Below are 10,285 nucleotides of genomic sequence, written 5' to 3'. Positions count from 1 at the left end.
TTATGGTACCAAACTGATGCTTGAGACAATTTTTGAACTAAATGTGTAAATTAGGCTACGTATATAAATAAGAACCACCTAAATCATTCTGTTTCATAGTAAAACACAACCATGTAAGCCAATTCTTCACATTTATGGAACACAGTGTTTGTTTTTCATGTGTTTCCAAGATGTATCTGTGTACTCTACAACTGGTGGCATAGAAACAAAGAGAAGTCTGCAAAGATTGAACAAACAGCATGCACTGTGGTATCCTTTATTTAAAAATTGTGAGCTAACTACAGTTGTAGTGTTCTCATTTACCATTCTGATGGTATAATAAACTGAGAGAACATTAACACAATTTCAAGAAGGCATTAGCCTGTAAACACACATATATACCACACACACACACAACATACACACAAGGATTATAGTCTAAACACAAAAGTGTTGGGAAAAAAGCTTTGACTACTCTAAATCAAATAAAAACCCTTTATTATAACAAACTGTGGCAATACTGTGGCTATTATGAAAAATATTGTAACTGTTTAAAAAGCAAAAAGGAAAATACTGGCAATTTGAAACTAGCAGCAAAAAGCAGATAAAAACAGAATCAAAGATAACATGAGACTAAGATAAAAATTCTAATGTTGATACTGTGTAGAATTGCACTGAAGTAATTTAAAATTGGTTCTTAAGGAACTATTAAAAAGTCCCTTGAAATATTAAATTGCTTCACTTTACAAACAGTGGAAAAGAAAAAAAGTATTTGGAATGTTACACACACACACACAGGAAATGTATTAGGTATATCAATTATGATCTTTGTTTATGAGCTTCAAAAAGTTTTATAAAGAAAAAATTTAAGTGCCAATGTAGTGAAAGAAAGTTAAAAATCCCTAAAGATGCAAGTCTGAGTGCATTTATCAGGTCTAAGAATATATCTCAAGGTTGGGGGCAAGGCTCGATTGATGCACATTCAAGAAGAAAAATATCGTGGAACCCATAAGGTAGGTCAAGTTCTTTGGAGAGTGTTGAGAATGAAGATATATTAAACTCAGACTATCTCGAAGGAAATTCCAAAGTATGTGGCATTCTACAGCTTTTCAGTTGAAATCCATTTTATAGTGGCCAGTAAATAATTAAGACTAACTTTTCAGCAAACTGGTTTTTCCTACATTCAAACACAAAGATCTTTACCACACATGCAGAGCTGATGTTCTATAAGAACACAAATACGAAACCTGGTTTAAGAAGAAAAGCAACATTAGCAAGGATTTTGTTTCCATGGGTTCTTAACCAAATATCTGAAGCTGCTAGACATTTGCAAAGGGGACAAGTTTAGATATCCCACTGATTTTAGAAGAATGAAGACTTTATTTTCCTAAGGAAGCCAAAGTCCTTCATGAGCAGGGGACCTGTCTTCAGAATGTAAGAAGTAGAATGTTCTTAGTGCTTAAGGTCATAACAAGTTCAGATCCAGAAAAACTGGCTGATGGAATGGGGAGACAAATGGAAAGTTTGAACGTCTGCAGCGTACTTTGGAATAACGTGTGCCTCATAAATTAGAATGGCTCAACTGCTTTCAGAATGAAGTACAGCAATACTGGAGAAGACCCGGTTTTCTGGAGTCAGGAGCTGGGAGAGAGAGGCTTTCCATCGCTAGGGACTCTCTGGGCTGAGCTGTGGCAGCAGGGCCAGAGCCCTTGTTTTGGCCTTATTTTTCATTAGTGCATTCAGTTGGGGAATATATGACTTTGCCCAGATAAATTTTTCTTTTGTTTACTTTCTCTCTAAAATCAATTGGTCAGGCAAGTTACTGGTGATTTCCCTTAAATGAAATCTAGCTGCACTAAGTATCTTAAGGTGCCAGCTAATTCAAATTAATGCCCATCAAGAACTGCTGTTGCTGCAGAATCAACCCCCAAATGACCTAACTAGGTAATCTATCACACTGGGTGCTTTTACTACCTTGAGTTTTTTGAGTTTAGAGAAATAGTCCTTTTAATATGACTTATAATGCTTCTCTTTGGCTTTGTTCACTCTTCCTCTTCTTCCTCTTCCCCTTCCCCTTCTCCTTCCTCCATGGTTTCCACAATGAGCTCTGCTGTACAGGTGGCTTCTCCAAGACTGTTGACAGCCTTGCAGGTGTACTTGGCATCATCATCCCCGCAAACATCGCTAATAATTAAAGAGCAGTTCCCATCCTCATCGTAGTCTATCTGGAAGTGGCGGGACTCCCTGATTGACTGGTCATCTTTGAACCAGACGACCTCAGGGTCTGGGTATCCTGCATCACAGGGAGAGAACACAAGTCACAGAAGTTGTTACTCAAAATTTCTTATCAACTTATGCAAGCAACTCCTAAACTACCTCAATTGATTAAGGGGGTCAAGGAAAAAAATTATGATGTTGGCTTTCAGCATCTGTTTTGATATGTACATTAGAGTGTGGGCATGTATTGTAAGCACTAATATCTCAAACCCCAAATAGAATATTTTAAAGTTGTCCCATTTTCCACCCATGTTCGACTTGTACCAGCCTGTAGTCCCAGCTACTCGGGAGACTGAGACAGGAGGATTGTTGAAGCCCAGGAGTTTGAGGCTGCAGTGAGCTACGATCAATCATGCCACTGCACTGTAGCCTGGGTGACGGAGTGAGACCCGTCTCCAAAATAAATAAATAAATAAATAAATAAATAAATAAATAAATAAATAAAATTTTAACTTAAATAAATTTAAATTAAAAATAAGAGTCAAAACAAATGTGAACAGGGGATCTTTTTGGGGTGATGGAAATGGTCTAAAATTGGACTGTGGTCGTGGATGCATGACTATAAATTTACTAAAATAATTGAACTGTACAATTAAAGTGGGTGAATTTTATGGTATATAAATTATAGCTCAATAAAGCTGATAATAGCTATATAAAACATAAGTTAGAGGAGCTGATAATATTACTAAGAAAAGAAAGCAATGTCTTAGTCTGATCAAAGCAGGTAATCTGCTTATAGATAACTGGAAATGGACTGCATTGATTAGCCTCACTTTATGCATCAGTTATGTTTCTGCAAAGTTCAGCATTAAAAAATATAAAACACATATAAATACATATGTATTTTAAAAGTGTATGTGTGTGTGTGTATATATATATATAGACACATGTCACCAATATTGTACACATATATACACACATACTTTTAGAGCTATACAATATATTCCAACTGACTTGCTCTTAAATTTTGGAGAAGTATTTTTATACCATAAAAGATTATAGCCCCAGCCAGAATAAAAATGATGCGTAAGAAATTAATTCTAACATTGTTTTTAAGTAGAACTTTGTTTTTATCAAAACAGCATCCATATACTTTAATTTCTCATCAGAGCTCCAGGGAAAAGTTACACAAATAATAAGGATATAATCCCAAAGAAAAAATTAAGTACAAAGATGATAAGCACTGTGTTATTAAAAAAATTTAAAAAGACAAAAAGGAGAGAACTTCAGAAGACCCAATGGTGATGGTGAGGTTACAAGAGTGGCCCAGGGCTTTCGGAAGAATTCCCAGTCTGAGAACCTTCACATCATCAAAGGCAGTACCTTTACTTTTTCTTTTAATTGAATGAAAAAAAGAAAAAGATTATGGTAGGCAAAGTATTTATAAGGCACTTTGATAATATAAAGGTGCAGGAGAAAAATTGCTTTTTCATTCCTAACTTTGGGTTATTTCACTCAAAACACATTGTAGAGAGTCACATGGCTGGAAAGTCCCACAAAGTGGGACACACAGTTTGTTCTGACTGCTGGACTGTGCTATGTGGCCTTGGAAAAGTTGCTTAACAAACTTCCTGTGCTTTATTTCGTCAGACCAAAATGGGAAGTGACCCTCTACCCTAGCTGGCATGTGAAAGTCACAGACTTGTGAAGCAAAGTGGCCTTTCCTATCTTGCCCTTTATCTTTCTAGAATATTGCAATCAGTGGGAACTGAAATGCCTTGTGTCATCAGCTTTCCTCATTTCTCAGATTCCATGGCAAGATCCCTTTAAGGTGCCCTGAGCTCCGACCACTCACAGTCTTGTGCCGGCACTGCTCCTGGCAAGCGGAGAAGCAGCATGGGAATGATGGCGCTGAGTGCTTTGTCCCAGGTGCCTGGATCCCACCTGGCTTCAGTCTGAAGTCACACTGTATGCTCTCTCTCTGCACTTGCCAGTCCCATAACTTTTCTCTGTACCTCATGACATCTTTAAAAAACTTAAGCTTTCCCCTTTTCACATATGTCGCCTCACAGAGTCTGCCGAGCAGCTCGTGGGTCAGACATCATCTTGCAGGCAGGCACTTCAACTCTGGAGCATGAGATCACTCGCCGCCCCAGGTCACACAGCCTGCGGGCGAGTGGCAGGGCCGACTCCACAGGCTGTGCCCTTTGTGCCAGCCTTTCTTTCAGAGCCTTTTGTGGGCAGCACTTCATGCGCTTCTCAGTGGCTTGCAAAGCTCATTTCATCATTAAGTGTGTTCCATAGTCTATGGATAAACCATTTTTACACTTAGACCCAGTGGCTGGTGTAAGTAGGTGAAATATCAAATGTGCCCTGGGTGAGTCCAGGATGTGGGAGTGGAGGGAGTGGCCCCTTAAGATCAGCACCCCTCACGCAGTTCCCCTCAGGCCTGGCTGTTTCTAGCTGCTCCAGGCCGCACAGAATGGACAGGGCCCTGCCATCCAGCCACAACCCGTGCGTGGTGAACAGAAGCACAGCTACGACTTACCTTCAATCTTGCAGTCAAATCTAGCAGCACTTCCCTCCACAACTTCTAAATCACGAATGGTCTTAGAGAAATAGGGTTTCACATGGGGCTTTTCCTCAGCAACAGCCTCAAGGAAAGCTTGGGACACATCTTCTAGAAGACAGGGAAGAAGACCAGGTCATTTCTTCATTTCTTGTTCTCTCCTCTCCTCTCTAGTTTAAAAGAGCTAACTTTTCTTAAAAAAAAAAAGTTGCTATAATTTAGCAAATACTACAACTCCTTTCTCCTGGGGACAGGTTGGCCCGCTGCCAAATGGTTTTTGGCAGAAGACAGAACTGCGCCCAAACTGAGGAAATAGCCTCCCGTCCGCCCTGACGCTGACACATTGAAAAGGGAAGTCATCTTTAAAAAGGATTTCTGGCTGCATTTCATGCTGTTTCGGGATTTAGTTAAGGATATCTGAGAAGGACAGAGCCTCACCAGCCTTCCTGGTCTCGGTCCCCCTTTGCCCTCCTCCTACAGCAGGTCCTTCACCTGCTCCTTAGAAGGGAGGAGCCAGGTCCTACAGCATCTTCCACTTTCCGTAGTTGAGTTCTCCACACTCACGCTGCCTTTCCGTTGTGTGACTGCGGACCAGGATGTGGGACTGGTCCAGGGAAAAGCCGTAACTTGGAGGGACTCCTATGTCTTCTCTCTCCCCTTCAGGCTATTTCTGGGTCATGTGGGGAGTGGCAGGAGGGACCAGGCTCATGTGCTGCAGACTCTGTCCCTAGCTGCAAGAAAGCTCCAGAGCTGCCAGCTGCTGGCCTCGCCAATGACCCTGTCTTTGTGCACCAAAGGGATCTAGACTCAGCTTCTCACCTGTTGGTACAAAAAGCACCAGGCAGTGAAGGATGGAGGGGGGGTCTCCGGCCAAATGAGGCACCTTAAGAAGGAAAGGGCCAGGCCCTGCATGCACCTGAAGCAGGAAGAGGCCGAGGCCTTCACTGAGCAGTGGACGGGGCAGCGTCTCAAAGATGGTGGGGGAGTAACTAACCCTGGGTCTATGGGAGGGGCCCTGCCAGTCACGGTCTGCCCAACTCAAATGGCATGATTCAGCAGCATGAACGATGCCAAAAGAATATGGACTATATGAGTTAATTTTTGTTTAAAACGAAACCACAAATTCAGTAGAAAATAGGATATTAAAAAAATGTTACACAACTGTATATGATTTTTATTTTTGCCTATCAGTATACAAGTACCACCTTTGTAATAAGAAAAAAGGAAGCATCTAATAAAGTCTTGGTTAATTCTTATAAAAACTATAGGGAAAAGAATAGCTGAGGTCAAGATAAAATAAATAAGTCACTGGAAACAAAGATTAAAAAAAAAAAAGAAAGAATAGCTGAGGTCACCTAGTTCTGTTAGATAAATACCAATTTTCCCTATGAAAATAGGTGAGCCTAAGGTTAAATGCATAAAGAATAATTACTAGACTTAGTAATTGTTCTCAGGACAACCCAAAAGTATTTCCAAATTTATCCTTGTAGGGTGTATTAAAAAAACAAAACAAAACCATAACCTCTAATGCCCCTCTGTCCTCTAACCCTTTTTTTCTCACTGACTGTTGGGAAAACCCTCCTTACCTTCCGATTCTAGTTTTTCTGCATTGAGCGGGCTGGTTGGGGACCCTGTTGAGGACTTCCTGCCGCTGAGCCCTGAGATCATTGCCATAGAGGACAGTCTTCCAATGGCTCTCACAGCATTGCCCGTTTTCTGGAAAATAGACACTGGGGTTGGACTCCAGCGGCGTCCCCAGTTCTAGCCCGCAGTGCTGGGGGCTCTGAGGGGAAGAGCCCAGCCCAGGAGGAGCGGCTGTTCCCGGAGCGAGGGCCTCCGAGCGCCGAGGTCCTGCCAGAGGAGTGAGCCCAACCTTGCTCTGCTCAGCACTATCAGCGTGTCAGAAGATGTTCGGAGAATGGAATGGGGCCTGGAACTGATGTGTGCGTTAATGTGACTAAACAAGGTCAACATGAGACAAAAACCCTTTCATACTGTGCTTTAACTCCCATAAAAGGGATAGTTTATATAAAGCAACTGCAGGCTGAGACAGCTCGGAGACTTATTGCTGACTGGGCCTAGTGGGGCTGTTTCTCGTAAAACAATGCCAGCGACAGGATTTTAATTGGTCAAGAGAATCGTTAGTACAGATCACACAGGTCCTGATGCAAAAAAAAAAAAAAAAGCTTTCTAGCTTTCTGTTGACCTTGGGCTAGTCACTTAACCTCTCTGGGCTTCAATTTCCTTCTCTATATAAAGAGGGGCTTGAACAAGATGATCTCCAAAGTCCTATTTAGTTCTGTTTATGATTTGGATACTTAAGAGATTTTGGGAAACACTCTGGCTGGCCCCAGCACAAGTCTATGACTGTGCAGCAAAATTCTGGAGGGGTGTTCTTCTATGGTGCAAGCTCAGGCACAAAAAAGAAGCACCCAAAGAAATAAAAAGCAATGGCATTTTGCTTTTCTGACACTAAACTTGGGACAGGACAGAATTTCTCCTGAAAAGGAAAAGAACTTGAGATGTGATTGCTTTGCATTGTGAAAATTCTACCAAGTGTAGGCTTTAAGTCATGAAATCCCGAACAATGTACAGAGATTGTATGTATCTCTGTTTCTTATCTTTCAATAAAGTTTCTCACCCTTTTTCTAAGGTCAGTGGGAATGACTAAGGTAAGAAAGCTAAGGCACAACCAAGTCCTTCCACCCCTGCACCCAAAGCATCTTTTTCAGACATTCAAATGCTGTGCATCCAGAGAGCAGATGTCACCACGGACTGGTTACTTGTCCCCTTCTGAGGGAGGAAGGAAGCAGCCTCTTCATAGGCACATGGTTTGCATTCACTCATCGGACCTCAAACTATGCCAGCAAAACCATTTTCTCTGAATTCCCTTCACATGCTCAAGTATTTCAGTAAAGCCTCACAATTTCGGACTAGCTGAAAGCTATCAATAGTATGCTTCAGTATAAAGATTATTTTGAAAGTAAACTTCAGTATGCTAAGGAATCATATAAAAAATTGTGTATGTGTGTGCACACGTGTGTATGGCTTAAGTGGAGACCTACTGCTGCAACGATGATCACTTTAGGCCCCTGCCCCTTCTTCCTGCAGACTGTTCTCACACACTTTGGACAGATATTCCACCTTGCTCTGTTCTCTGGCCATCCGTTCTTGCACAGCACTGTGTGGTGTGGCAATGCTTCTGGTTTTCTGCTGCCACGGTGAGGCTGGGTCACTAGACAGAATCCAGGCAGTCCCAGGTGGAGGTGATGAGGAAGACGGTGAGAGAAGGCAACCGACCAACTGCACTGTGTGCAGAAACACCGTGCCCCTGCAGAGAATGCCCCTGCAGACTGATATCACTCGGCAACCTTTCATGCTCTTCTGGGAGAGACTGTTACTGATGCCAAGGTTTGTCTGTTTGTTGTGCTCACTGGAGTGTGGAGAGACCCAGCTCTTCCCACGGGAGGTTACCCTGCTCTCAGGAAGGGGTAAGAGGTGGTGTCGGCTATGGCAGCCCTCCCTACGGGAGTCAACGTCAGACCAGCCTAGTTCCTAATCAGCCCAACTTCAGACTCCACCCTTCTCACACTCCATTCCCTTTATCCAACACAAATGGGTTTGCCCTGGGGTGGTTAGGAGTCTCTAAACTCAGAGGGTTCATTCCCAATAGGGGGCAGGTTAGCTCTCTAACCACTGATTGCTGGGTGACCTTGTGCAAGTCAGTTCCCTTCAGTGTCCTTGGGCCAGAAGATTCTGATCTCCTTGCTGCGCTAGTCTGCTAGAGAAAGACTGTGATTCAGACACATGAACGTGTAGCAGGGAACACTCCTCATAAGCCATGGGCTCCCTAATTCCAAACACCTGCATGGTACTGATTAGGACTGTCTCCACTTGTGTGGTGCAGAGAGATGATGTCTTTTCTTGATTTTAATTTGTAACAAAATGACTAATATGAAGTTATCAGAATGAGGCAAACAAAAGACTCATAATAGTTCAGAGGAAGTAGCAAACGTGAACAAATAAGTAGGCCTCATGTAGGGGGGAATTTTCTAGCAGATATAGATACTCAGCATATATTTCTAAAACAGGGAGAAATGTAAAAAATGCATGATAGGAAAAAAAATCTAAAAACAATCTACATCGGAATTCAATCTTTGGAAACTGATTTGTGAAAAAAAAATTGGTAAGAAAGTTCTTTGTAAGAAATATATCTGTATGTTCTAGTCTTCCAGTTTTATGCTTTTGAGCTGAAAATTGGTTGCTGCTTTACTGACCAAGACCTTTGGAAATTTTTGGAACATCAAAACAGCCAAGTTTCAATTCTCTAATTTCCATCCTTGTTTTGAGAAAGACTTTTTCTTGTTTGAGGGCAGTTACCAAGGCTGGGTTCCTTGTCCCTGGTAAGCATTAATTGGAGACTGTACCTTCCCCAAGCTTGCAGAGCTAGGACAGCTCCCCAGGATTAGGGTCTTTCAGTGCTAATACCAAAACAGTCCCTGGCAAACCAAAGCAAGCTGGTCACCCCACACCAGCCAGCCATCAAGTGCCCTGCCCCCGCCCCATATATGCCAACAGCCCCAAGATGACAATTTCCTCTGAGCAGTGGATACTATCCAAATGGGATGGCCAAGCGTACTTCGTGCTGTGTTGAGTCTAACGCTTTCTCCCCCATTGCCCTTTGGTCCATGCCACTGGTGGTTCCCAAAAACTAAAGACAGTTGCCCCTGGGCCTCCTCTTCCTAGTTTTGCTTCTGGTTTGCACGCAGAAGCCCAGCTCTCCTGCCCACTTACCTACCCCCGTTGCTATGCCTCTCCAACGTGTCTCTGTAAAATTCTTTTCATACAAGTTTAAAATATATCTTCTTTCAGAATAACTTCATTCCAAGGTGAATAATATGATTAGTCATCTATACCTATCCTGCCTTGCTTGCAGGGATCTGTTCCCATGTCACTTCCGTCCTCCCAGGGCTTTTTATGAAAACCACGCCAGAACAAGAAGGCACCTCCTCTGGCGCAGCTGCTGAGCGTCCTGAGCCTGCCCTGGCCCTCTTCCTTCCCACCGCCCGCCCGGCCCCACCACACACAACCGTGGCCGCCGTGAGAGGGAAGCCCTGTGCTGGGGAAGCTAAGGTCCCGGAACTGGAGTTAAAACATAGAAAACATTTTCCTAAGGAAAAATGGAACACAAGATGGTCAGACACGGCTGAACCAGGGAAGTGATGCTTCAGGGACGTTACTTGTTGAATGGGATTTTGAGGACTACTTTTGTGTGCAATTTTGTGAAACCTGACGGCTGATTTTGTGGGAAAATCATTTCCAGATGCTGCTACCTATATTAAAATAGGACATTAAGGTTCCTTTTCTGAATTCTACCCTTTCCCTCTCTCCCCCTTCCAAAAGACTTTATGGCTAATAACAATGTAAACAAGAAAAAAAAATGAAGTGATTAAAATATCAGTACAAATTATGGTTTCCTGACTGACCCAGCTGAAGGATTCCATCTGCCTCCTCCCCACT

At 42.6% G+C, this 10,285-nt stretch overlaps 1 protein-coding gene across 7 annotated transcripts in view; it reads right to left on the bottom strand.

Moving 5' to 3' along the window:
- Positions 1-226: 226 nt before the first annotated feature.
- MYLK (myosin light chain kinase) overlaps positions 227-10,285 on the bottom strand; it is a 258,430-nt gene continuing 248,371 nt past the window's right edge. For 4 of the 7 annotated variants that reach the window (XM_045540116.1, XM_045540118.1, XM_045540119.1 and 1 more), the window contains 3 exons: positions 6,352-6,481; positions 4,745-4,876; positions 227-2,272 (listed from right to left, as the gene is read on the bottom strand). In XM_045540116.1, the coding sequence (XP_045396072.1) occupies positions 2,022-2,272; positions 4,745-4,876; positions 6,352-6,481 (513 nt within the window). In that variant the 3' untranslated portion in view covers positions 227-2,021. Of the gene's footprint in view, positions 2,273-4,744; positions 4,877-6,351; positions 6,482-6,638; positions 7,215-10,285 lie in introns of those variants that run through there. The other 3 variants (XM_045540123.1, XM_045540122.1, XM_045540120.1) reach the window with 3 other exon arrangements.

The sequence above is a fragment of the Lemur catta genome, chromosome 1, assembly GCF_020740605.2.
Source record: "Lemur catta isolate mLemCat1 chromosome 1, mLemCat1.pri, whole genome shotgun sequence".
NCBI classification, from domain to species: domain Eukaryota; kingdom Metazoa; phylum Chordata; class Mammalia; order Primates; family Lemuridae; genus Lemur; species Lemur catta.
The sequence above is the reverse complement of the archived record's forward strand: the minus strand, read 5'-3'. Positions and strand labels throughout refer to the sequence as shown.